Below are 27,804 nucleotides of genomic sequence, written 5' to 3' on the forward strand. Positions count from 1 at the left end.
CCCCCCCCCCCGCACGAGAAAATACATAACTTTGCTGACCCACTTGACAGCTGTTTTTCTGCCCCTAGACAGGGTCTCACTGTGTAATTCAGGCTCTCATTATGTAGCCCAAGCTGTCCTTGAACTGGTGGCGATCTTACTGCCTCAGCCTCCTGAGTGCTTGGATTGTAGGTGTGCCCTACCACACCTGGCTTACTTGACAGAATTAAGGAGAAAATTCATCTTGTTTTAATAATGAAAAGCATTTGGCAAAATTAAATATCCATTCATGATTTTTTCTAAAGCATTCGTGATTTTTAAAATAATAAAACCTGGCAGTTAGGAATACAAGGAAGTTTTCTTAACCAGATAAAGCGTATCTGCTATACTTGACCCATTTATTGCAGTTAATGAAGTTATGTTGAATGTTTTCCTTCCAGAACAAAGTAAAAGTTCTTTGTCGCAGCAGGGTGTGGTACTGTATACCTGCAGTTCTAGCACTCTAGCTGGGCATGGTGGCGCATGCCTGAAATGGGAGGCGAGGCAGGAGGATTGCTACAAGTTTCATGGTTAGCCTGGACTACATAGTGAGTTCAAGGCCAGTGAACTGCACGGTGAGACCTTGTCTCAAAAAACCCAGAGGAGGAGGAGTAGTAGTAATAATAATAATAATAATTCTATTACTGAGGGAGACTGAGGCAGGAGGATTGAAAGTTCGGATCTAGTCACAGCTTAGTGACCTAGTGAGACCCTGTCTCACAAATAGAAAATAAAAAGGACTGGGTATGTAGTTCATTGTGAAGGTCCTGGGTTCAGTCTGCAGTACTCGGTGGGAGCGGGGAGAACGGTTTGTTTTTACTGCTTGTTTGCCATTGCATTGGAGCTCTCTTTTAGTTACTTCTTTGTTGCTGGGGCAAAGTACCCAACACCCACAAGTAAAGGAGGAAAGGTTTTTTTTTTAAGCTCACAGGTTGTAGAGGTTTCGGTCCATAGCAGGCTGGCTCCAACGCAGGGTGGTGTAGCAGAGGAGAACAGTCCATGGGACGGCAGACAGGAAACAGCAAGCCTTCCTTTCTTCTTTCTTTCCTTTTGAGACAAGGCCTTCAACTAACTTTGTAGCCTAGATTGGCCTCGAATTCACTGCGATCCTCCTGCCTCAGCCTCTCAAGTGCTGGGATTATGGGCATGTGCAACCATGCCCACCTTCTGATTTCCTTCTATCTTTTTGTTTTTGTTTTTCGAGGTAGGGTCTTATTATATAGTTCAGGCTGACCTTGAGCTCACTAATAGAGCCTAGGTTGGCCTGAAACCTGCAGTGATCCTCCTGTGTCAGCCTCCCTACTGGGATCACAGGTGTGCGCCACCACTCCCAACCCTTCTTTATTTTTTATATTCCATCCAGCCTATAAGTCTATTGGTTGGTGCCTCCCACACCCAGGGTGGGGCTTCCCTCTGTAGTAATCTCATCTCCCGCAATTAAGCCAACCAGTGGGCTCATCCAGTCGTCACACCCTTGATCCAGCCACCTCTCAAAAGCCCCACATGTGAGTGCATGAGGCTTTGGGGGCACATCTAGATAAAAGCCATAACAGGCACTAATTGCAAAAATGGAGGTGGGGGAGAGGCCATAGCGTTAAAATGGGAGAAAAAGCCCCGTTATCTGTCAGGATGCTTTTAGTCTCTATAGACTAATCATTAAATTAATGAGGGAAGTTAATGGGGTATAACATGTAAAGTACCACAACAGATTTTTTTTTTTTTTTTTAAGGCAGGGTCTCACTATGTAGTGCAGGCTGGCCTTGAGCTCTCTTATGGAGCATAGGCTGGGTTTGAACTCATGGTGATCCTCCTGCCTCAGCCTCCTGAGTGCTGGGATTCTAGGCATGTACCACCATGCCTAGACATGTATTTCTATAAATCATCAGCAAACAGAAAATGGAAAAAAATTGATAATAACTTCATAAAACACCAGGTGAACCTGAATGAACCTGAATGTATGTAAGATCAACAGACTTTTGCCTAGAAAAAAAATTTAAGACAGTATTAGTGAAGGGATTTTAGTTTTGTTTGGGGGTGTGGTAGGGATCTTCATATGCTAGTAAAGCACTCTATCACTGAGCTACATCTCCAACCCTTACTTTTGTTTTTTATTTTGAGACAGGGTCTGGCCATGTTGCCCAGGTGGGACTTGTTCTTGTGATCCTCCTGCCTCAGCCTCCAAAGTGCTGGGAGTACAGGTGTGTGCACTGCCATTGGCTCTTCATTTTTATTTTTGAGAAAGGATCTCACTAAGTTGCACAAGCAGGCCTTGAAATTTGGATTCTCTTGCCTCAGCATGTTAAGTAGCTGGGATTGCAGGCACGTTAGATATTATTGTAAACCTTAGTGCGGGGATTGGAGCCAGGGTCTTATGCGTGCTGTGCAAGGGCTCTGCCACTGAGCTGTACCCTGAACTTTAGTTTAAGCTGAGTCTGTCTTTGAATTTAATAATCCCTAGTAGTCTGTCATGTGAGAAGTTTCTCCACTGGTATCTTTTTAAAAATTTATTGACACTCAGTTACATATGATGGGATTTACTGTTTCCTAGGAGCACAGATCTGTAAGAATTAAGTGTATAGAATTGCCACCAGCAGCTACAGAGTGCTGCATACCTGTAATCCTATCTCTTCGGGAAGCTGAGGCAGGAGGATTTCAAGTGTAGATCCCACCTAGGTAACTTAGTAACTTAGACTTTTTATCCAAAAAAAAAAAAAAAAAAGATGGGGGATGTAGCTCAGTGAGATGCACCAGGTTCAGTTCTCATATTGTAAAAGAAAGAACTGTGGCCTCCCTTCAGATTGAAATGGTATTTTTATATTAACAAGGAATTACAAATTCAAATAAAAATTGAAAAAAAACTAGTATCTTTTATGGTAGCACAGAAAACGTATCTTGGGCTTGGACTTGTAGGTCAGTGGTAGAATGAGTGAGGGCTTTGCATGTGTGAATCTCTGGGTTTAACCCATCTTTTTTTTTTTTGTCTTTTTGAGATGGTCTCGCTATGCAGTTCAGGCTGGCCTTGAGCTCACTTTGTAGCCCAGGCTGGCCTCGAACTCACAGTGATCCTCCTGCCTCAGCCTCCTGAGTGCTGGGATTACAGGTGTGAGCCACCACACCCAGCTAATCCCAGTCTTGCAAAAGAAGAAAGATCTGACAATATATGTCTAAAATTTATATATTGAAAATTAACAGCATGGCTAGAAAAATCAAAGAAGACCCAAGAGAAATGGAATGTATTCATTGTTACTCAGTTGAAGCACTCAGTAGCGTTGAAATTTTGTTTCTCTTCCGGTTGATCTGTGCCCTCAGCATAATGTCAGTCAAAATTTTAGCATAATTTTGCCTTGATTCTAAAATTTTTGTGAAAAGTGAAGGTACTGTAATAGCCAAGATGTTTTTTTTTTGAGACAGGGTCTCAACTTGTAGTCTGGGCTGGCATCAGACATGAAGTTCTCCTGCCTCGACTTCTTGAATATACTAGGATTACAGGCCCGGGCCACCACATCTGGCTAGCCAGAATAACTTTGAAAAGAATACCAAAGCTCAGACTCATATTCCTTGGTCTTAAGAACCTATCATAAAAGTTATTCAAAACATTGTGAAATTTCTAAAGTATACACATACAGATCAACAACTGAGTCTAGAAGCAAACACACCCACATGTGGCGAATTGATTTTTAGCAGAAGTTTTGAGGCGATTCAGTGCTCCATTGTATACAAAAGAGCAAAACTCTAATAGGTAATAGACCTGAGTATGAAAACTGCATCTATAGCTCACAGTGGAAATACAGTGGGAAATCTTTTTTTTTTTTTGGTACTAGGAATTGAACTCAGAACCTTGTGCTTGCCAGGCAGGCGCTTGTACTGCTGAGCTATACCCTGGCCCTACAGTGGGAAATCTGAATGACTTGAGGTTTGGCAAAGATTTTTGTATGTAGGTGTCAATAAACTTGAATCATAATGAAAATTTTGATACGATAGATTTTATCAAACATTTAAAATTCTGTTCTAACAGAGCCACCTGGGGTTAGGTGGCCACTAAACAATTAATTCCGCTGCTCTGTGTCTATAATTTATTCTGGACCAGGGCACCGTGTAGCTACTCTGTGACCCTCCTGAAAACCCAGGAGCTGTTCTCCGGCTTCTTATTCCCAGTAAGGACTCTCCTAATTTGAAAAGAGAAAGCAAGCGAGAGCAAGAGAGCAAGCGGAGAGCGTGGGAACAAGGGCGTGAGGGGCAGGCTGTGGTCGTGGGAGACATTCACAAAACCTGTGCGTGATGAAGGGTTTGGAAGCACGTGACCCACTCAGTAATAAAAAGCACCCCAGAAAAGAAGAGTTGGACATGAGCCATAGAGGGAAGCATTTCTGGGAGTTGAGCGTGGTAATGGTTTCCAACATTGTGTATGTCCTTAGTGCCACTGACTTGTGTACTTACAGTTAGAGGTGTACATTTTACGTCGTGTGCATTCTACCACAATGAGAAATGACAGAGCGCTGTGTACACAGTCTGTATATAGAGGCTTTCTGCTTTAATACTTAGGTGAGATGTAACCATTGTTGGAGACCTAGTAAAGAGTGACTTCCTGTCAAAATAAAAACTTAGCAGAATAAATAGCAAAAGATTGGACTTTGTGTTTCACGAAGGCAGATAGATATATGGGTGGTAAGTAAGCCTACAAAAATGTATTCCTCAGTAGTTATCAGGAAACCACAAATAGTCATCAGGAAAATACAAAGAGTAAGTTCTTGTATTAAAATGGCTTTAAAAGAAATATCAGGCTGCTAGTGAGGACAGTGGAGTAACTGGAGCCCTTACATGTATATGTCTCAGGGGGAAATGCACCTTCCCAAACACCCTTATAATCCTGGTCCTAGGTTGTAATGGACGTGGAATGAAAATACATACGAGATTTTTTTTCTTTTTCTTTTTTGAGACAGGGTCTTACTGTACAGTTCAGGCTGGCCTTGAACTCATGGCACTCCTCCTGCCTCAGCCTCCTAAGTGTGGGGACTGTAGATGTGTATTCCCACGCCTGCCCCATATGTGGTGTTTACGTGGCTTTAACCTCCACTGATTTGAAAGAATCAAGGAAGCTAGGTGAGGTGGCACACGCCTACAGTCCCAGCACGTGGGAGGCTGAGGCAGGATTGCCACAAGTTTGAGGCCAGCCTGGGCTACATAGTGAGTTGAAGGACAGCTTGACCTTGAAACTACACAGTGGGGCCTTGTCTTTAAAAAAAACAAAGGGAAAAAGAATCAGGTGTTGGAATGGAATGTTTAATTACTTAGTGATGTAGCTGTGCCCACTCGTGCTTTTCCGTGTACTCCACTTCCTTTCCCCTGGTCTTGTTAGAGTGGATTTCTTGCTGAAGAACACAGACATAAGCGAAATGAATTTGTTGGGAACACAGTTGAAGGGTGTCTGCAGTGGGGGGCACTGGCCCTTTCTCCAGAGATCTCAAAGTTAATACTGTCTTGTTGATGAGGTGGAGTGCTGAGGTCAGTCCTTACTTAGCTCTGTCGGCTCAGAAGTTTGACTTTTGACAGAAGAATGGTCAGGAATCTGGTCTTGCCACGAGGAAAACTCATGTTAACCAAGCTAGAAAAACTGGTATGTCTAATTTATAAAAGCTAATACCTAGGCCGGGTGTGGTGGCACACGCCTATAATCCCAGCACTTGGGAGGCTGAGGCAGGTGGATTGTTGAGAGTTTGAGACCAGCCTGGGCTACAAAGTGAGCTCAAGGCTACCCTGAACTGCATAGCGAGACCTTGTCTCAGAAAGACAAAAAAAAAAAAAAAGCTAATACCTGAGCTTGCTAAAGCATAATACCTGTCAAAAAATTGGAAAGCTCAAATGGGAAGGAAGTCCGGTTCATATGGTCGCTGAAAACAGTGATAGATGATGTGATTTGAATGTTCAGGAGACATCAGCACAAAGCTGCATCGGTTAAGTCGTGGTGTCATGTCACAGTACAGCAGCACAGAACAGTAGGACCCCCACCTTGTCTGTGGGGGATGTGGTCCAAAAACTCCAGTGAAGGCCAAAACTGGAGATCTGGAGATAGTACCAAATCCCCTCTCCTCTGTGAGTGCCACGTCTCCTCCTCTGTCTGCATACTTACATAAATACATAGTTGTCCCTCATACATATATACCTGTGATGAAGTTTAATTTATAGATTAGATACAATAAGGATTAATAATGATAGCTAATAATAGAAGCTAATATCTCATTTAAAAAGTTAAGTGAGGGCCGGGGATATAGCTCAGCGGCACAAGTGCCTGGTTGGCAAGTACAAGGTCCTGCTTTTGATTCCTGGTACAAAAAAAAAAAAGTTAAGTGAATCAGGGATGGTGGCATAAGCCTGTAATCCTAGCACTCAGGAGGCTGAGGCAGGAGGATCACTGAGTTCGAGACCAGCCTGGGCTACAGAGTGAGCTCAAGACCAGCCTGAACTGCATAGCGAGACCCTGTCTCAAAAAGACAAAAAACAAAAACAAATTACATGAATGTGGTGGTTCTTTCTGTTTGTCTGTGTGGTGGAATTTTCCATTTAATGTTTTCAGAACTTGTTTGACCATAGAAATTGAAACCACAGATGAGGGTCTGCTATACTTTGGCTCTGACACTTTCTCCTTCGCGTGCTAATCAGTTGCTGTCAGAATTACTTTCATTGTTTAGATAGGTTAAAAATTTCCATTTTGTGTTGATCCACAGAACTGGCAACACATGCTCACAATGTAGCCCAGGATCTGTCGAACAAAGGTTCTTATGGACTGAAAGGTATGAAATGTTTCTTTTAAAAGTTTGCTCAGTTGGGAACCTGACAGCCAGGCATGGTGGGGCACACCTGTAATCCCAGCACTCTGGAGGCTGAGGCAGGAGGATCGCTGCAAATTCATGGCCATCCTGGGCTGCATAGTGAGACCTTTTCTCAAGAAAAAACTCTTACAGGCCCGGCTGTGACAGTGTGAGACAGTTTTTCTATGTATGAGGCCCTGGTTTTGATCCCCAGCACCACAAAAAACAAAACACAGAAAACTTAAAAAGCATCTTATAAAATGCCCCTTCTGTTCTTCCTCCCTGCTTCTGCCTCTTCCTTTTCTTCTTCCTCCCCTCCTCCCTCCTGCTTCTCTCCTCTCTTGCTCTCCTTCTCTGCCTGATGCTGGGGATTGACCCCAGGGCCTCTGTTTGTTTGTTTGGAGACAAAGCCCCTGAGTTGCCTGGGCCCAGGCGTGGTGCTGTGAGGCCAAGCTGGGACATGGAAGTTGAAGGTCAGCCTGGACACTTTAGTGACCTGGTGAGAGCTTGTCTCCGAATAAAGCAGGGCTGGGAATATAGGTCAGCGCACGGGCTCCGGGTTCAGTCCTCAGTACTGCAGAAAAGGATGAGAGACTCTGTATTAGTATTTATAGTCACATTGTAAAGGAGTGAAGTGTGAGTGGGTGGTGTGCCTCGGACTCATTCAGTGTCTTGGGACAGTGTGTGTCCTGAGAGGCTGGTGTAGGGCCAGAAGAACAAAGCATCCGCTGTTGATTTGCTACTGAGCATAGCTGCTTTTTGTATTTTTCATTTAAACTATCACTTTTTTTTATACCTTTAAGAAATCCTAACCAGACACAGTGGCGCACGCCTGTAATGCCAGTACTGGGGAGACTGAGGCAGGAGGATCATCACAAGTTCAAGGCCAGCCTGAACTACATAGTGAAAACCTGTCTCAAAAAACAAACAAAAAAGAGAGAGACTCCTGTCTCAAAATTTTAAAAAACGGTGAGGGGTGGAGAGGGGTAGTGAGCAAAGGTCTTGGGCTCAGTCTCCAGCACTGCAAAAAAGAAAAACAAGAAAATATTTATTTTTGTTTTTTTGATACAGGGTCTTGCTGTGTAGTTCAGTCTGGCCTCAAACTTGGCAGTGATCCTTCTGCCTCAGCCTCCTGAGTGCTGGGATTATAGGTGTGCACCAGCACACCCACCTTTTTAAAAAATGCTTTTACTTTGATGTAGAGTCTTTCTAAATTGCCCAGGTTGGGCTCTAACTTGTGATCCTCTGGCTCAGACAGACTCTCAGGTACTAGGATTACAGGTGAGTGCCACCACACCCAGCTAAGAGATGAGGTTTCTAAGTGATACTTGTAGGTTTCCCTATACTAGGAAATGTTTTTGGTTTTGAGTCATTTCCATTTTATATCCATAAAGTAGCACAGTTTTTGTAACATTTTATAGGAAACTGCTCTACAAAAGCATGAATTCTCTGATTATTTGCTATAACCTGTCCTCAGTCTGGTTTCTGTTAAAGACATTCTATAGATACTTCTAGGAAACAGCAGTGATTTAATTTACTAGGAGATTGGCTGTTAGGTTATTTGCATGATCCTACGGAACTTAGACCGGGTCATCTGCTTTCATTTATTTGAATCCCCTCAGGATCGTTTCCATTTTCCCCTTTCCTTTCCCCACATAGAAGCTTTTGGTAAGAAATGAGATTTTGCATATCAGATGCTGAACTCCTTTCTTCCCATAAGGAACTGAAAACTTGCACACTTCTACTCTCTGGGGTGGTTGTAGTTAAGGTCCTGGGCAACCTTGAAAGCATTGTCTCTGAGCATGTATTTCCAGGGTGCTTTAGTAGGAAGGGCCTGTCGTTGCACATGGCCTGCAAGAACTGTTAACATTACGGGAGCACCAGCATTTTTCTTCAGCACAGTTAAGTGTTGGGTGGGTGATGCGCGAGTGGAATTATTCCTGTATACGTGGCTCTGCCGCTCCTCTGGATGCGTAGGAGGAGACCTGGCGTGCGGGGGAGGTGTGTGAGTTGTGCTGGGAGACCTCGGGCAGACCCCTTAGTGGGTGAATATTTTATAGGAAGGTTGCTTCTCTAAATTTGGTCATTCGGTAATCCACTTGAAAAGAGGTCTAGGGCAGATTTCTCTTAGTTAATACTGTTCCAGCTTAAATACTGTACAGCGTGAGAGGCCAGCCCGTTCTTGACTACTTGTAGTGTGTCTGTATTTTAATCGCTTGGATATTAACTTTGGGATGAAATCAGTTTGAGACATTGATTTGCTCTTGTAAATATTAAGTTGCATTTTAAAAGCACTTTACGTATTTTTTTTTTTTTTTTTGGTTTTTCTCCGGTACCGGGAACCGAACTCACGCCCTTGCGCTTGCCAGGCAGGCGCTTTTGCCGCTGAGCTAAATCCCCAGCCCACTTTACGTATTTTGTTATTGCATATTAAATAATTTGGAATCTTTAGGGATAAGATGATGTTTGACTTTCTGCTGTACATTTTGACTATGGTTTTCCCAACAGGTGCCTGGAAAAATTCTGTAGAGGAGTGGACAGCAGAAGACTGGACTGAGGATGTGAGTGTTTGGTGTCAGGTCAGATCTATTAGTGTTTTGGGGGCTGCCTGTGCTTGGGAGACAGCCTGAGACATGTGCTCCTGTCATTCCTAGCCAGGTTCTCTCCTGTGTACGTCAGACTTCGTATGTAAAGCTTTACGTGAATTCTTTCTTCCTTTTCATTTTCCCTTGTCTTTTATTAAGTTGGGAAATTGCTTTAAGGCAGACAGGGCTTCAGCGGGACTCTTAAGTGATGCCTTGGCACAGTGCAGCGTACGGCCGTGTTGAATCAGTGGTTGACTTAGCACGTTTGTTGTCTGAGTGGCTCTGCCTGCGTGTTAATGTCTCAGCAGGTCTGAGTTTATACAGTTGCTGCATTCTGAGATGTCTAGGCTTACTAGGGATTAAGGCACCTTTGAATACCATTCTTACTAGCTTCCATGCTTTCTCAGTAGAACGTTGTCCAGCTTTTCCAAGCCCATGCTTACATTGCAAATATTAAAAAGTATATTTTTCATTAATGTCAAAGTTTTAAAACATTTATTCTGAGTGCCCTAAAATTGAGTTAAAAATATGCACAAATCTCAAAATAATTACACTGAGTGAAAGAATCCAGGTAAAAGGATTTGTACTTCAAATTTTTTTCATCTACGAAAACAGAATGGAAGGAAAAAAACGGGAAACAAAGGTTTTGTAAATAAGGAGGGGAAGAGAGGTTGAAGGGAGGTGAGGGGATGGGGGAAAAGAAGAATCAGGATATGTCATGTACCGGTACAAATTCCCTATGATGAATGCAATCATTATGTATATCTTTTTTTTTTTTTTTTGGTACCGGGAATCAAACTCAGGACCTTGTGCTTGCCAGGCAGGCAGTGTGCCGCTGAGCTATATCCCTAGCACTGTGTATATCTAAAATGTACCAGTAAAATTAATTTAAAAAGTAATATATATATAAAAAAAACTACAAACATTTGTGCACAGGTTCCCTTTTTGGACATGTTTTTCATTTATCTTGGATGTCCACCTTTGAGTGAAATTGCCGGGTCATACTGTAACTCGGTGCTTATCTTTTGGAGTAACTGCCCAATTTTCCCCGAGCAGCCGAGCTGTTTACATTCTCACAGTGGTGAGCAAGGGCTCTGTTCCCTTCATGCCCTTATGACACTTGATACAGTCTTTTCCTTTTTAAGTCTAGCATAGTGAGTGTGAACTAGCACCTCATTGTGATATTGACTGCATTTTTCCTGAGTACTTACTAATAATGTTAGGCCTCTTTGCGTCTGCTTATTAATCATTTGTATATCTTCCTTAGAGAAATGTCTGTTGATCCTTTGCCTTTTCAAACATTGAGTTGTTTGAATTAGAAATATTTTCATGTATTCTAGATATGTCTCTTTTCAGAGACATAATTTGTGAATATTTTATTGTGTTCTGTAACTTGTCTCTATTTTCTTGGTTTACTTTTTCTTTTTCTCTTTTTTTGAGGCAGGGTCTCACTGTACAGTTTATTTATTTATTTATTTTTTTGAGACCGGGTCTTGCTGTGGAGTTCAGACAGGCCTTGAGCTCACTTTGTAGCCGAGGCTGGTCTCGAGCTCGCAATGATCCTCCTGCCTCAGCCTCCCGAGTGCTGGGATTACAGGTGTGCACCACCATGCCCAGCTACATTATACAGTTTAGGCTGGCCTTGTGCTCACTTGTAGCCCAGGCTGGCCTCAGACTTGTAACAATCCTCCTGCCTCAGCCTCCCGAGTGCTGGGACTACAGGCACGCACCACCATGCCTGGCTCATTTTCTTGGTTTAGAAGCACAAAGATTTTAATTTCAGTAGCATCAGTTTTATTTAAATGGTTTTTCATCTAAAATTCTAGAAAATGCATCCTCATCTGTGGTGTTAAAAAGTATGTCAGAGCCAGGTGTGCTGGTGCGTGCCTGTAATCCTAGCATTCTGCAAGGCTGGGACAGAAGGGTCAAAAATTCAAACCCGGCCTGAGGATCTTAGTGTGTTAGCAAGACTCTGTCTCAGAATTATTTTAAAAAGCCAGGGGTGTAGCTCAGTGTGAAGGTCCTGGATTCAGTCCCCAGTGCCAAAAAGAGAAAGAAAGGAAAAAGAAAGCAGGGCAGGTCAGGGAGTGCCTGCAGGTGGTGAGAGTGAGGAGTGCAGGGACAGGAGGGCACTTCTGATGTTTGCTGTCTAGGTTGTGGTTTCATGGGAGCCATGCAGACGCCAAAACTCGCTAGTGAGTGTTTGGTCTATTGTATGTTACGCCTCAGTGAAACACTAACTTCTCCTTAGAAAGGAGGCCTGTGACTTAATAAAAGTAACACATAAATTAATCAGATACAAAATGCAGACTATATCTTAGAACATTATTTGTTTTACTTTTTTGTTATTTTTATAAGATAGTGTAACAGGGAATATAAAAATGACAGCTTCCTTCCTTCCTTCCTTCCTTCATTCCCTCCCTCCCTCCCGAGCCATTTACATTCTCCTTCCCTCTCATCCTTTCCTCCCTCCCTTCCCACAGGGTCTTGTTATGTAGTTCAGGCCGGCCTGGACTCACTGTGTAGAGTCTAGGCTGGGCTCAACTCGTAGTGATCCTCCTGCCTCAGCCCCCTGAGTGCTGGGATTACAGGTGTGCACCACCACGCCCAGCCCCAGCGGGCTGTTACCACCGAAAGCTCTAAAAGGTTCACCATCACTGCCTTAGATGAGAAAAGACCAATGGCTAAAAATTGTCAAGAATATTCAATATTTGTTTGGTTTTATATTATATAGAACAAGATTAAAACAATATTTTTTCAAACTTACCCTACAGCTTTCTGAAACAAAAGTCTTTACTGCCTCATCTGTTCCAGCAGAGAATGATGTCATACCTAGGCACAGGTAAACACTTCGGCCACCCTTTCTTTGTTTTTCAAAGCACACTGGAAACCTTGGGGCTTAGGACACCTGTCTTCCTTTTTGGATCGCTTCTGTTTTTTCTCTTTTATCTAAAACACCTTAACCCCAGCCTGGTGAACTAAGCTCCAGTTACTTCCTAACGGGTTGTATCCATTGATGAATTAAAATGGCAGTGATTGTCACCAGTTGTGGCAAAGATTATGTTCACCCTGTTCCCTGGCTCTGTTTTCGTAATCTGCTGCTTTTGTGACAGAGTTTACACCCCATCCCTCAGTGTACGCGGAACTGAAGGGCCTCATTTACGTAGTTTTCACCGTGACCCTAAACACTTCTGTACGTGACTTTAAAATGCCATGGCGTGGGGCGATGGAAGCCTGTTGGAAAAGCTCAACTATATGCTATGTGAGAATTATAAAAATTCACTATAGGGAAATAAAGAGGATTAGCAGTGATAGCTCACAGTATATTGTTGTGTGAATTGTTCAGAGTTTCTTGTTCAGTGCAAATCTTTTTCTGTTTTCCTATGCCCTATTTACCTCTTTGAAGGTACCACCGACCCTCCATTCTTGGTCTTTGGGGCAGATGGGGCAGTAAATACATAGTTCTTTTTTACTTTGTTGATTGATTGTTTGTTTGAGACAAGGTCTCACTACATAGTCCAGGCTGGCCTAGGACTCACTGTGTACCTCAGGCTGGCCTCAAATCTCCAGCTATCCTGCCTCAGCCTCCCGAGTGCTGGGATTGCAGATGTGGGCCACCATGCTGGGCTGTTCATTGTTGTTTTGACTCTGTGACTTTCTAGGGTCATTTTCGTTTGGGGAAATAATTTGAAAATTAAGTCTCCAGGTTTCCTATCAGTGATCATGTCATTTCTATGACTATTTCTCAGTACACTTGTTTTTCTTTTCTTGAAAGCTGTGCTTTCGACTCTGACTTTAGAACCTTTAAAACTCCATGTTCAAGCCAGGTGTGATGGTGTAAGCCTGTAATCCCAGCATTTGGGAGGCTGAGGCAGGAGGATTGCCGAGAGTTGGAGGCCAGCCTGAACAGCACAGTGAGACCTTGTCTCCCAAAACCGAAATCAAGTCAGTCAGTCTCCACATTCAAAGGTTCTGCTTACTTGAATAATTTCTAGCTTAAATTTACATTCGTTCCCTTCTTAAATTGTTTGTTGGCAGGATTTGCTTATGATTTGTTCTTCCATTGCTTTTTGTTTGCTTAGCATTGACCTGGTATCCTTGCTCCAGAAGCCTGTTCCTCCAGGTCAAGTGTCAGAGGTCAGCTCCTTAGAAACCTCCCAGCAGCAGAGCTTCAGCCAAGCCCTTGTCTTCACGAATTCTCAGCACAGCAGTCAGATGGCACCAGGGCCTGGCGGCTCCCCTGCTGCCAACACCTACTCTCCTCAGCACCTGGTAACTCGCCTCCCTGCGCGTGGGACTTGCAGACATTAGTAGCGGCAGTGTGGAAGATGACCTGTGCTTACGGTTGTTTTCTCATACGTCGTATTAACATGTCCATAGTAGGTCTGCATCCAGAAAACAATGATGTGATCATTCCCAAGCACATATCTGATGATTCTGTGTGGAATTCAACTGCTGAGTTTCCTGGATGAAGATGAAACTATTTCTTTATTATAATTGAATCACTTTCAACTAATAATCAGATTGAAAGCATCCTTCTTATCAGTAATGTTTTCTTGGGTTTTGTTTTGAAGTTTCTCTGTATTTAAAATGTTAATTTTGGCCCGGCATGGTGGTGCACGCTGTAATCCCGCACTTGGGAGGCTGAGGCATGAAGATCACTGTGAGGCCAGCCTGGGCTACATAGTGAAACCCTGTCTTTTAAAAAAAAAATAAGGGCCGGGGATTGAGCTCAGTGGCACAGCGCCTGTCTGGCAAGCACAAGGTCGTGAGTTCGATCCTGGTACCGAAAAAACCAAAAAAAACAAAAAAATAAAGTTAATGATGGGGCAGTGTGGGGATTGAACCCCAAATCTCACGCATGCTGAACTAAGTCTTCAGCTGTTTTTGCTTTTGAAACGGGGCGTACATTTCCCAGGCTGGTCCTGGACTTGAGATCTTCCTGCTCCACCTCCCAAGCGCCTGGGATCCCTTGTGCACACCTCAGTGTTGATGGCACCGGTGTCCTGCTCTCTCTGCTGCTCCCCTTACCACAGTTTAGTGCTGTTCTTGGCGACTTGCTAGAATCTCGCCTGGTCACTGAGTTCCTAGGTAGAGCTTGAGGTTTTACAGTCATCCCGGTGTGCTGTTCCATGCTGCGGTCAGCACCTTGAGACACCAGAGTAAGACTGTTTAGTATTATATGAAAGCAGTGGTTCCTAACCCTACCGCAGTGTATAGCTTTTAGGGAAAGTAATATGTAACAACTACTATGAAAATAATGACAATAACAATAGAAGTGTGTCTACACAAAATGAGTTGGGGTGTAGGTAAGTCTGTGTATGTGCGTACTGTGCACATTCCAGATTAATACACACATTTCCAAGGTCTTTCCCGTTGTCTGAATGAGGTGGTGTTGAGAGGCCACTACTGAGTATTTCCTGGGGCAAGGCAGAATTGACCTAGTGAGTTCACTGTTCTAAACCCGCTGCTGTGTGGTAGAGATTGTGTAGCTTCAGAGGAGGAGGAGAGCAGCATCTGAGCAGATGTCTAAGACAAGCCGCAGACTGAGGAAGTATTGTTTTTCTTTGTCATTTACTTCTATTTCTCTTTAGTTTTTTAGAAAAGTGATATTGTTGGGCATGGTGGTGCACTCCTCTAATCCCGGTACTTGGAAGGCTGAGGCAGGAAGATCGCCATGAGCTTGAATAAGTCCCTTACTTGCCCAGGCTGGGCTTGAACACTCTATCCTCTTGCCTCAACCCTCCAGAGTACTGCAATCACAGCGTGCACCACCACATTCTGCTGCAAGTGTCATTTGCGAATTCATGGCATTATCGAAAAAGAAATTGTTCACATCCATAGCAGAATGGGTTTATGTCAGAATCAAAAAGGATTGCTTAATTTAGTCAGTTCTTACTGCATAGCTGTACTTTTATTTAGTTCTTACTGCATAGCTACACTTTTCTGAAGTGAGGCTTAGTAGTCCAAATGTTCCAGGTTACAATTTTAAAAATATTTCTGAAAGTACTTGGTGTATTTTAAAGCCCGAGGTAGAAATGTATTATTGCTGAAATTTTGTTCTTTCATTTCTCCTTAAAGTCATCTGTGCTTGGCTCAGGATTTGGAGAGCTTACACCATCAAAACTGACGAATATCACCAGCTCCCAGGTTTTGGACATGAAAGTTCCAAGTTTGGGCCAGTTTACCACTACCCAGAGTTCACAGCAGAATAGTGCAAGTTCCTCAACAGCTCCTACTTCTTGGGACCTCAAGCCCTCAGCGTCCCAGCCCTCAGTCCCCAGTCACTTGGGTAAGTGTACATTTTCTGTACTGGTTTGCCCCTGAGGACATGCTAAATCACTGGCAGAGTATGTTGACTTTTTTTTTTAACTGTTCTCATTTTTAAAAAAGTAGTACATACTTGCAGTACGTGGTGTTTCCATTCCTTGTGAGGAATTAGTATATGTAGCGTGCATTTCTTTCCCCCATGCCCTCCGCCGCCTGACTTTTGAGTACTGAGTGGATCTGGTCCTGTGATGTGTCCGTTGTTGGATCAGTCTTCTTCGTGTGTGTGATACCTGCATTTGTTTGTTGTTTGTAGCAGCGGCAGCAGTAGTACATGCCTGGCGGAGATCCGCAGGAGAATTGAACTAGGAGAATACCACTTGGAGTAAACTCCTAGACAGAATTTTCTGAGATCTGTTAGAGTGAAGTTGTGGCAGAAGGTGGAATGTTGGCAACGTTTTAAATAATACCCTGCATGGGGCTGGGGGTAGAGCTCAGTGGTAGTGTTTACCTAGCATGTGCAAGGCTCTTGGCTTTAGTCCCAGTACTGCAAAACAAAATAAAACCAGCGCAAAAAAATTACACTTTTCGTGTTTTCTCATTCTGACATTTTGCATGTATCTACCATGATTTTGGTCAAGTCTCACTTTCCGTTTTTCGTAGTGTAAAGGCATCATGTGTAAGCTGGATTTTTTTTTTTTTTTTAATAAAATTCCCACAGAAATTGTGGCTGTAACCCATTCTTCCCTACCTGCGCTCACTTGCCACACCAGAAGGGATAGTACAGATAACTTTTTTTTTTTTTTGAGACAGGGTCATGCTGTGTAGTTCAGGCTGGCCTTGAAGTCACTGTGTAGCCCAGGCTGGCTTTCAATTTAGGGTGATTCTCCACTAGTATAGTGCTGGTTTTTTTAAAAATGGTATATCTCTGTACACTAGATTTCTAGGTAGTCATGAAAATGAAGTGCTTTGCACGTTAATGTGAAGCAGTCCTTCAAATTCAACGTTTTGTGAGATAGGAAGGGGTGTGTGTGTGCACACGCCTCTGTGTGGTTTGATACAGTAGATAGTGGAGAAAACCACGGGGTAAAGTGTTGGCCTCTGTAGAGGAGGTATGAGGGTAGAAGTAAGATTTATATTCATTGTACCCATTTTTTTTGAAAGAACAGAATCTGTTTACTGGGGAAACAAAGCTGTGTTTACTGGGGTGGAAAGCTGTCTGAGAGACGGAAGGGGTCCCCAGTGGGTTGCTGAGAATCCTGCTTTTCAAAGGAATTTCGTAGAGCAAAAACCATGAAGCGAGGCACATCTAAGGCGGGGAAAGCTATAATCAGCTAATAAGATTATAAGTAGAGTCACTTAGGTAACATTGATCTAGTGGGAAGTCGCAAGGTGGGTGTGAGGTGGGACAAAACTGTGGTGAACCAGTAAGAGTACGAGAATAATATCGTACGAAATATTGATTAAATAGAGGTCAAATGAGGAAGCAGCCATGTAGCCAGCAAACGCAGCACACAGAGCTGAGGGTGGGCGCTCGCTCTTCCTGGCCCCCACTCAAGGTGATGCCTCCTTAGACTGTCGTCTCTGCTGCTCACCCCTGGGGGAAGTACGTGGGTGTGATCATTCTGTCCTTTGTCTTGAGGTCTGGCTTTTACCCAGTGCGTCTCCCCCACAGTTGCAGTGAATTCTCATCTTCTGTACTGACTCTATTTTTTGTGTGTTTGTTTTTTGGAGACAGGGTCTTGCTGCCCTGAACTCACTATGTAGCCCAGGCTGACCTCAAACAAGTGCATGCCTGTCGTTCCAGCACCGGGAAGGCTGAGGCGGGAGAATCACCATGAGTTCGAGGCCAGCCTGGACTACATAGTGAGACCCTGTCTTAAAAAAAAAAAAAAGATGATGAGGTGGTCTAGGGAATTTCAGAATCTATTGTGTAATATCTTGAATGACTAGTGAGATATTAGCAGTAGGATCGGGAATGCACACACAACATTTAATAACTTCCATAATTGCACGAGTACCCCCCTATGCTGCTGTTAGAATGTGTAATGCCATCCAATTTTGGACGACAACTTGCCTCATTAATTTTACTATTTTTTATTTAAGAAGGAGATTGGTTGAAGTCTCATTTAAAGCTCACTGGGTACAGTGACTTAAGGTTCAGTGTGTCATATGACCCTCTCTCTGCAAAGTCAGTCTGGTGGATCTTGGTAGAAGGAGTCCAGTACATTTGTCTCTGGTTTTATCTATATGATCACTTGGGGTTTGGCAGCCTCTATGCGAGAATAAACAAATTTTTTGAGAAATCAGAGCATGTATAATCAGAGTGTGAGCACTGGAAGGGATAGTATGTAGGCAGGATAAAACCTCTCTCCCAGGAAGGGAACTGGGCTTTTGGGCGTAATTTAAGTGAATGGGTGACGAGAACACCATCACTTACAGCTTAAGTGAGTTACCTGTTTTCTGGTGACTCCTTTTGCGTGTGATGGCTGGAAGGAAGGCTGTGGTTGAAGAGAAGGACCAAGATACAGGTGCCAGTGTCCAGCAGTAGGCTGGGTGTTCGGGGTTGTTTTTGTTTTTTAACAGTCCTGATTGCCCAGGGCTCCTTCTGAGATGACAGTTTGGCCAGAGGGAGTGGCCCAGGGCCCCTTGGTCTTGCTGGATGGGCTGGGAAGATGAGTGTGAGCTCTGGGGCCTCTGCCTCTGAGTGCAGTCTCCCTTCTAGTGGCCACCTTTGCAGTCAGGGCATGACGTAGGGGCCTGCTGAAGCAGTCCCTCTGAAGGTGGCCTGGTTTTCCACAGTTGTAGCAGGTGAGTTTAGTTATTGAGCTGTTCTTGGAGCCCCAAGACTCAGACTTAGGGTATGTTCTTTTGAAGGCTGAAACAAAAGCAGCTGCTTTTTTTGGTCTCTCTGTTTTCTCTCTTTGGCTTCCTCCCAGTCTCGATTATAGAACTGAGGAGGCAATTTTTACTAAAGTATCAAGGGATCTATCTGGAGCAAAAGCTGTCTTTTGTAACTTTCTCGGAATATCTAGGGCTGACTGGATAATGAACTTGTCTTTAAGATTAATCTGTCCTCCTATCGAATCGGAGCTATGGACGTATGTTTTACCTGTGCTTCTCATAAACGATCTAAGAAGGTATAGGAGTTTTCGTCTTCTGATAAATAGTAGACAGTTTAAAATAACGATTGTACCCATTTTTGTATCTGTTAAAAAGTTTTAATATTACATACACATAAAAGTCAGAAACATAATAAAATAATTTTTTAGTTAAGTACAAATTCCGTAAAATAATAAAAACCATTCTCTGTTAGGTGAGTGTGTATAGCAGTTGGTCACTATTCTTGGAGATCTCTACTCTGGATGTGTTAAATATAAACTATATGTGTTCTTTGTACAGGAATTAAGCTACTAACGTACTCAGGTGTCCTTTTCCAGATACCATATTACATATGTTGAGTATTCGCACACATGAGCATGCACGAGTCTCAAGTAGATGATTCAGAGAAACTGGTAGTGATCTGACGAAGCCTCGTGGTCAGGGACGGTGTGCACATAATTGCTCCCTCTTTTGTTCTTCACATGTTTCATAGATTTCAAGTCTCAGCCTGAGCCGTCCCCTGTTCTTAGCCAGCTGAGCCAGCGACAGCAGCACCAGATGCCAGCAGCCTGTGCTCCTCCTCCTGGCTTGGAGTCCTTTCCTTCCCAGGCAGAACACCAAGTACCAGCACCTGGAGACAGTGCTTCCACTGTGCACAAACTTTTGCAGCTTCCTAACATGGCTGTGGAAAACAGTGCTGTATCTGCCCACCAGCCACAACCCAAACACATCAAACCCCCGAAACGGCGGATACCTCCGGCTTCGAAGGTGGGCATTCTGTCGTGCCGTCTCAGTCCTGAAGGATTTACTTAATATCTGGCCCAAGTAGTAGGATGCAAAATTGCAGAAACCGTGAATGCCCTATTTTCAAGCACTGCTTTGTGAGGATTTGGCCTTCTTTGAGTGGCTGGGCTAGTACAGAGGAAATGGATTTGTGCTGAGAGCCAGACACCCTTAATTCAAATACAGACTTGAGGATCTTGCTCAGAGCCTCTGTTGTTCTTCTGTACTCTGCTGTACCCTGTACCTGGAAGGTGAGGGGCTCCCTCACCAGGTAATGCTTGCGAGATTGACATGTTCCCGAAGATAGTCAGCTCCGTGCTCACTGTCCTCCCTCACTTACCCACCGGTGTGACTGCACCCCTTCAGGCTAAGAAGCATCACTCCCTGTGACCTTTCAATACCTATTTTCTTTTTAAATCTGGTTGTATTTCATTTATTATTATTATTACTTTGTTTTATTTTTTTGAGACTGAGTATCACTGTGCGGTGCAGGCTGGCCTTGAATTCAGTTTCTAGCCCACGCTGCCTCACACTTGCAGTGACCCTCCTGCGTCAGCCTCCTAAGTGCTGGGATTACAGGTGGCGCACAGCTTTTCACCCTTTTTTTAATAGGTCCTAGTCCTTTTTTTCTCCTTCCTGTCTCTTACCCCTGGTTTCTGCTAGGATGGCCTAGGGAATGTGGCTGCTTGTTTGACTTTGTTGTAATCCTTTAAGGCATGAGTCTCTGGCCTGTATTCTGATAGGATTCCATTGCTTTTTCAGATTCCAGCTTCTGCAGTGGAAATGCCTGGTTCAGCAGATGTTACAGGATTAAATGTTCAGTTTGGGGCCCTGGAATTTGGATCAGAATCCTCTCTGTCTGAGTTTGGATCGGTTCCAGGCAGTGAACATAGTAATCAGATTCCCATCAGCTTGTATTCGAAGTCTTTAAGGTACAAAACTTCCACTCTCTTGTTTCTTTCTTGGCAAAATAAAACAAAATAGAGCGTAGGAGATCGTCCTGTAGTCATGGGTTTGTGCACCTGTCCACGCGGTTACTTCTGAACTTCCTTCTTTCCCTCTTGCGAGAAGCCCTCCGTCTAGAGCACACACTCTCAGTTTCGCCCCTGCTGTCCCTCGGCATCAGTGACCCACCTCAGGACCGCTTCCCCGAACGTTCTGTGCGACACGCATTCTTCCTTGACTCACCGTGTGGGCTACAAGGGTCGCTTGTGTCATATGGGTCCGTTTTCTTTCCAGACATTGCACTGTGCAGAGTTACTCAGTCATTAGCTGGTGCAGATCAGGTTTCTCTTCTGTTTTTGCTCGTAGTGAATCATATTGATAGGACATTCGATGGGAAGTTTTGTATGCTTTCAGTTCTTTGGCTATGTACCTAGGAGTAAGTTACTGGATCTTAAAGTAATTGGTATATTCACCATTTGAAAACCTGCTGGCCTATCCACAGTCGCTGCAGCATTTCACGTTCCTGCCCATAGTCTAGAAACAGTTCCTCCACGTTTTTGCAGCACTCATTTCCTTCAGTGGAATGTTCTATATATTAAAAATCCTAGATTGAAGATTTTATTGGTTAATTTTTTTCCATGTCCAGAGGCAAAATCTGGTATTTGGTTTGGGTTTCCATTTTGAAGCGTCATGCTAGGTGCCCGGATTCCTTAAACCATCTTAAGGATTCTTAAAAATGTCCCCTTTCTCATCAGTTCTGTTTGGTGGGTCTCACTGTGTGTGAAGGATTGTTGAGCTTTATTTAGCAGAGTTAAAGGACTTGGGAGTATAACTTTGTAGTCACATGTGGATCGAACCTCGAATCTGGTGATGGAGGTGGTTGTATTTAGGGAAGCTGTGTGACGCAGCATCAGTTCGTGACTAATTCCTTTTACTCTTTTTAGTGATCCTTTGAGCAACTCTCTACCAGTGACCAGTGCCGTGCAGAGCTCCACCTGCACGGCTTCGGCCATTACCTCCTCCAGTCTGAGCAGCTCATCGCTGAGCTCCACCAGCCCTGTGACAGCATCGTCCTCCTACGACCAGAGCGCTGTGCACAGCAGGCTCGCACACCAGAGCTCTGTGAGCGCCCCGGAGCCGGCTCCAGGAACCGTCACAGTAAGTGACGTTTCAGGGTTGCTTCCTGTTGTAGAGTACCCTACTTGGAAGCTCATGTGTAGTTTGGTATACTATGCTTATAGGTAAGATTTTATTTTGAAACTTGGCTACCTTTTGAATACAGTCCTTACAGTTTGAGTTTGTTCATAGCAGGCGTCTCTAGAGCCCATGCGTGCAAGTGACTGTGGGGCTGCAGACACACACACTCAGTGGCAGAGAACCAAGCCTCTTAAGCAATCTAAGTGTTCTGGCTTTGTGCTGTGTACTTTCACCTGGTCTGTACCCTGCCCCTGAGTATTTTATTCTTTCCCCCTTACTAATTCCTTTGCCTTGACAACATGGGATTCTGCATTACCATTAGCTGGATTTATTATGTTGTCATTGTATATTCTCTACTCACCTTTTGTTACAGGTAAAGAAATCACATCTCTTTGTCATATTTTAAAAGTCTTGCCTGTATAGAGGTTTGCTACCTGCATATTTGATTGTTATAGCCAGTGATAGTCTTTTTCTTAAATGGAGATGTACAGATATTATCTACTGGAAATCTTAGAAGGAAACTTGGGGGTGCTTGGGAGGGAAAGGAGGAGGGAGAGGAAAGAAAAGAAGGGAGGGAGGGAAGAAGGGTGGGTACCTAAAGTTTTGCTAGGCCACTTCAACTTTTTTATTTTTGTAGTACTAGGGATTGAACCCAGGGCCTTTACACTGAGCTACATCACCAGCCCTTAACATTTGTATCTTGAGATGGGGGTCTTACTAAGTCACTAAGTTGGCTAGCCCGGTCTTGAATTTGAGATTCTCCTACTTCAGCCTCCCAAAGAACTGGGATTACAGGTGTGTACCACCACGGTTAGACATTTTTAGGAATTATTTTAGGACTGCTTCACTGCTTTCTGTGTACTGTATTTGTTATTTCCCAAAATAGTAAAGTGTATTTTCAAAACTGTTAGCCCTTTTGGGATTATTAGAGTTTTTTGTACTATCTTTCCTTTTATTATTAAAAAAAAAAAATGCTGGGTATGGTAACAAACACATGTAATCCCGGCACATAGGAGGCTGAAGCAGGAGGATCACTGTGAATTTGAGGGCAGCCTGGGCTCCAAGTGAATTCAAGGCCAGCCTGAACGAAACAGTGAGAGCAAAAAGAATAAAACAGACAGTTGTTCTTCATTAATCTGTACCTCATGTGGTTGTTGCTGAATCTCAATAGAAAACTATCGAGATAATTATTGGAGAGGTAAGGCAGGATGACTTTTTCTGTCTCTTGTAGAATGGACATGGTGGTCGAAGTCAGCAGACACTAGATGGTGAGTATATCAGCTGACTGTGTCCTTGTCGTGACTGAGGGAAAGCAAGCAGAGAAAGTATGGCTGACACGATGGGCAGTCACCAGTCAGCCGGTGGCTAATTCTCCAGAGTAGCCCTTTGTTAATTTTTCTGAGAATGGCTTCTGGTTCTTCACTGGCTAAGAGAAAGCAGCTTTTCTTTCTGTGGCAGAGGTGATGCGGATCACTAGAGGCTCCCATCCGGTCAGGTGAGAGCCGCTGTGATTATAAATGTGATGGTCGCAGCGAGAGGAGACATTGTCCGGTGCTCCTCTGCGCTAGCTAACCTGGTGCGCGCTGCAGAGGACAGGACCCGTGTAGATCTGTTCAGGGGCGCAGACTCTGGATGGAAGAGGCTGCTGAAGAGGCTGCCTTGCCAATAAGAAGCAGCCCCTCCCTCCTCTTCATAGGCCCTCCCCTCCCCTTCTCTTTTCTTTCAAGATGGGGTCTTACAAGTCGCTGGGGTTACATGCACCCTGCCCAGGTATGAGGGACTTTTAAAGCAAATAAAAAAAAACACTGACCTAGTTGAGCAAAGACATATTCATTGCTTTCAGAATTTGAAGGATGACTGCTTAGGAAGAGAGAGACAGAAAGTTCCTTGGTGTAAATGCGTCAGAGAAAAATGCCTCCTTGTTTGACAGCTAAGTGGCCCTTGGAGGTAGTATAGGTGAATCCCTGTTAGTTGTTTCTTTCTTTTGTGGCTCTAGCTTGACTGTGATTGGTTTTCTTGCCTTGTTCAGTGAAGCAAATGGAATGTCCACTTTGGGTCTGGAAGTCAGAATGACTGTTTTTTTAAATGAGGATTTTTGGGGAGTGTGGGTGTGGAACGTTAGCAGACGAGGTGGACCTCTGTTGGAATTGAGATGAGAGTTGATGTACTAGAATTTGGTTTGGGTACTGATGGTAATGCTGGGCTGGCAGGGCTGTTGTGAGCAGTGTCGGCAGCTCTGAGTTTATTGGGTGACATTGGAGCTTCTCACGGTAGCAGCAGGGATTAATTTCTTCTGTCCAGTCATGGGGCTGAGAACACACACAGGAGCCCTAGGTGGGTTGGAGGTTTTAAATGAGGTAATAAGTATCTGAAAAGCACAGCGTCCTTGTGAAGTAGGTTTTATTTTCAGTGTGCTGCGCCATCCCCATCCCCATCTCCCTCACTTGTTGGAGAGCACAGCTTTCTGTGAGCCTGTTAGCAGTGTCACCCACAGCCTGGCGAGGCTCCCTTTGGGGTCTTAGTTTTGGGTAAGAGACACCAGCTGTGTCTTCATCTGGCTCCTGTAGGAGCAGGTTCTGTCTCTGGAGTAGACTGCCGAGGAGGACTCGGGAATGTAAAGCCTCTCAGAGCTGTCTGCTTGTCGGCTGACCTGACCGGTCCTAGCCTGTGCTTATTTTCAAGTTGCCTTTCCTGTTAGCTGGCTGCTTCTTCCTGTCTGGAAAAGACAATGATGTACTTCCAAGCACATATCCGAAGTGTGTGTGTGTGTGGACAGCACTAAACTGAGTCTTTTCCATAGTTCGGGTCGCTTGTTCCATATCCTCTCTGAAGCCTGCGAAGTTTATGTGTTTTGAGATTAATCTGATAAGCACATCCCAGGGAAGTTTTCACTGGGCGTTGAAAGTAGGTATGGGACAGCAGCTGTGTTCTGTTCCGCAAGAGTAGGAACACCAGTGTCTCTGCAGTGTGCGCGCTGTGGGTGCTCAGCCCCTTGCCTTGAGCTGGCTGTGACGCTGGCAGCATCAGCCTGGGTTGGCCCTGAGTGGATAGACGTGCTCTCGGGAGGTCTTGCCCGCTGACTTTCTACTCTACTTTGCAGTGGTTTTGGAGGGAAACTTGCCTCTCTTTATATTGTGTATATCTCAGCACCTCTGTTCTTCTCTAGGTGCTGCTAGGGCCAGGTTTGCATAGATTAGAGAATTATATCTACACCCTGGGGCAGTTTTAATATTAGCAACACGTCATTTCCTTCCCTTTGTCCCAGTCTGCTGCACATCCAGATGTCACACATCTTTTTGATAGTCCTGCCTGGCATTGGCCCTCCAGTGATGGGCATTGCCCCAAGGAATGCACCTTTGTATGTATCTCACCTGGGCCTGATACGTTACAAGGTCCCCAGGACTGGTTCCGGAGCTAAACGGGCCTGTTTCTTACAGCTGCTTCATCCGTTCCGGCTCCCAGGACGACAGACCCTCCCTCCACCCTCCCGTCTGTGGGCTCCCTGCCCAGTACCACCTCTTGCGCTGCTGCTTTGCCCTCCTTGTCCCAGCCGGGTGACCTGTCCAGCATCCCCCTCTCTGAGCTTAGCAGGTATGGGGGAAATGTGGGCCCAAAGTGAGGAAGCCATTGAAAGTCCGGTGGAAGTTTGTACACCCCAGCAAGTACGGAACGTACTCGTTGCCTCCACTGTCTTGGGATTTTCCATTAGTATCTGAGCTTAGGTTCTGGCCACATGAGAGCTCAGAACTGCCAAATGGGAAACCCCTGCCTCTGCCGGCACAGAGCGGAGCGGAAGGGCAGTGGGCGGCACGAGGGCTCTTCGCCACGGGCCTTGGGCCTCGTCTCGGGCTGACCCTTGTCGCGTACATGGAGTGTGAGTGGTGGTGCGTTCTGAGGAAAGGTCCGACTTAAACTGACATGGCTCCGGAACCCTCTGGACCCCTTCAGCCAAGTATTTGATCTACACTGTGGACCTGATGGGAATTCAGGCTCTGACCCTGGTGTATGGGTGAATGTATCTCATCCGCAGATTTTCTGAGCGCTCCAAGCATAGCAGTATCATAGCGCAGACCTGCTTTTGTTCTCGTTACAGCCTAAAGAGTTACAGCTCACTGACTTGGCTTCTGGAGGTTCTCTAGGCCAGGGGTGTCAGGTCTCACCACCAGGGACTGTTCGGGGCGTTTCTAACCACGGCCCTGCCCTGCGTCTGAGGCCGTGAGGCCTGATACGCAGGTCTGGCAGGGACAAGCTCTGCATAGCCGTGAGAGCCGGGGGGCTTCGCTCCTGTGGAGTGACTTGTCTGAGGGGACACGGGGTGCTTTGTTCTGTCTTCCAGTTCACTCCCCAGCCACCAGAGCAGCCTCTCCTCTGCGCACGCGGCCGTCTCCTCGAGCACGCCACACACAGTAAGTGTCACAGGCTCCACCCCTGCCGCCCCACTTTGCACACTGGGAGCTTTGTGTGCTGTGGCTGGGGCTGGAGTGAGTTAACCTTGGAGATCTGGGGCGACCTGGAATCGTGCTCGGCCGAAGCACTTTGATTTTGTTGTGTGGTTTGAGCCACTGGTTTCCTGGGCTTTGTGGAGGACGCCTTGGCTGTGAGGTGTGTTGGAGCTTTTTTTTTTTTTTTTTTTTTTTTTTTGGTACCGGGAATTGAACTCAGGACCTTGTGCTTGCCAGGCAGGCACTTGTGCCACTGAGCTGTGTCCCCAGCCCTGGTAGCTCCTTGGAAGAACTGCCTCTGACCCAGTGTGGTATCACAGGGAGGGCTGGGTGGGGAGCTTGCTGCCATACTGTCTTTTTGTTATAGGAGTTTTCCTTGTCAGCACAGAACAGTTTGTTTTCTGGGCCTTGTTATATTGAGATGTTGAAAGTTTTTTGGAGAAAAATATGTTTGCTGCAGACTCCAGCTTAGGCTCGACTAAAAACTCTTAATCAAGAGCAGGGTTTCTTGGTAACCCTGTTACGTTGTGCAGAAAAGTACTTGAGAAGCGAAGAGAGAACATGGGTGAGGAGCTGCACCCCGCCCCGTGTGGCGCTGCGCACGCAGCCCTGAGGCTGGCGGTGCTGCCCGGTAGTGAGCGTGGCCGCGTGCGTTCTGCTGGCGGCAGAGGGACTTGCGGTTGCTGTTGGGTGTCCCGTGTGCTCTGCGCCCCAGGCTGTCTTTCTCGTCTCGTAGGCAGGCGCTTGGAGAAGGGTCACCTGGAAGGTGGCGGGGAGAAGTGAGCGCAGAACTGTGCGGCTGAGGAAGCCAAGGCAGGAGAGATGAGGAGTGGAGATGTCGGCCGAGAGGTGCCCGTGTGCCGGGGATGGGCGTAGGCTGTGTGGGTTCCAGGCTGGTGGCGGCTTGATGAGCTGTGACGCTGGGAGCCTGGTTTCAAGGAGTGAGGTCAGGCCCGGCGGGGGTGGGGGCGGGGACAGGCAGCGGCATGCAGTGGAGCAGCGTGTGGGCACTGACTCATGGCAGGGACGGAAGGATGCCTGGGTAGACAGTGTTCACGCAGGTGGACGGCAGGTCCACGGCAAGAGGGTTTGGGTGGTTGACTGGGAGAGGCAGGAAATGGTGAAGTTGGTTTCCTTTGCAGAAGGAATCAGCTCAGCTGTGGGTGAGGAGGTGGGGAAGGGGCGGTGCTGCTGGCATCTGTCGAGCGCAGTGACTTTCAGACTTGTTTTCCGAGTGAAATCTCACACGAGGGCCTTTGTCACAAAACACATAGACGCCCCTCATCAAAGGGACGTGGTGTGGGCTCTTCCCTGCCCGCCCGCCTCGCGGGGAGCTCTGGTGCCCTTGCTCTCGGGGAGCCGCGTGCTCTGTGTCTTAGCTCAGAACTCCAAGTCATGGAATCCTAATTGGCACAGCCAGAAATGCTCATCCAGTGAGTCCCACACCCTGTCACTGTGACAGGAGGGTCCTCCCGGTAAGACATGCAAAATAATTAATATTACGTAAAAAGAGACATACTGAAAGATTGTCCTGTCTCTAATCTTGTGGTTCTGCCCTGAACTACTTGTTTCCTCCATAGAGGCTTTAAAAATATCCGTAAAAAGCCAGGCATGGTGGCACAGCCCATTAATCCCAGCACTCAAAAGCCCGAGCCAAGA

The 27,804-nt window shown here is 45.4% G+C and overlaps 1 protein-coding gene across 1 annotated transcript in view; it reads left to right on the plus strand.

Moving 5' to 3' along the window:
* The window catches only part of Ubap2 (ubiquitin associated protein 2), a gene marked incomplete in the record, with an annotated part of 56,508 nt that overhangs the window by 20,432 nt on the left and 8,272 nt on the right, over positions 1 to 27,804 (plus strand). Inside the window, 11 exon segments of the mRNA XM_013523012.1 lie at positions 6,741 to 6,806; positions 9,333 to 9,385; positions 12,184 to 12,251; positions 13,492 to 13,681; positions 15,491 to 15,701; positions 19,272 to 19,546; positions 20,324 to 20,493; positions 21,451 to 21,664; positions 22,935 to 22,971; positions 25,141 to 25,294; positions 26,040 to 26,109. Coding sequence (XP_013378466.1) covers positions 6,741 to 6,806; positions 9,333 to 9,385; positions 12,184 to 12,251; positions 13,492 to 13,681; positions 15,491 to 15,701; positions 19,272 to 19,546; positions 20,324 to 20,493; positions 21,451 to 21,664; positions 22,935 to 22,971; positions 25,141 to 25,294; positions 26,040 to 26,109 — 1,508 coding nt within the window.

The sequence above is a fragment of the Chinchilla lanigera genome, unplaced genomic scaffold (genome assembly GCF_000276665.1).
Source record: "Chinchilla lanigera isolate Chin_1 unplaced genomic scaffold, ChiLan1.0 scaffold00071, whole genome shotgun sequence".
Classification (NCBI taxonomy): Eukaryota; Metazoa; Chordata; class Mammalia; order Rodentia; family Chinchillidae; genus Chinchilla; species Chinchilla lanigera.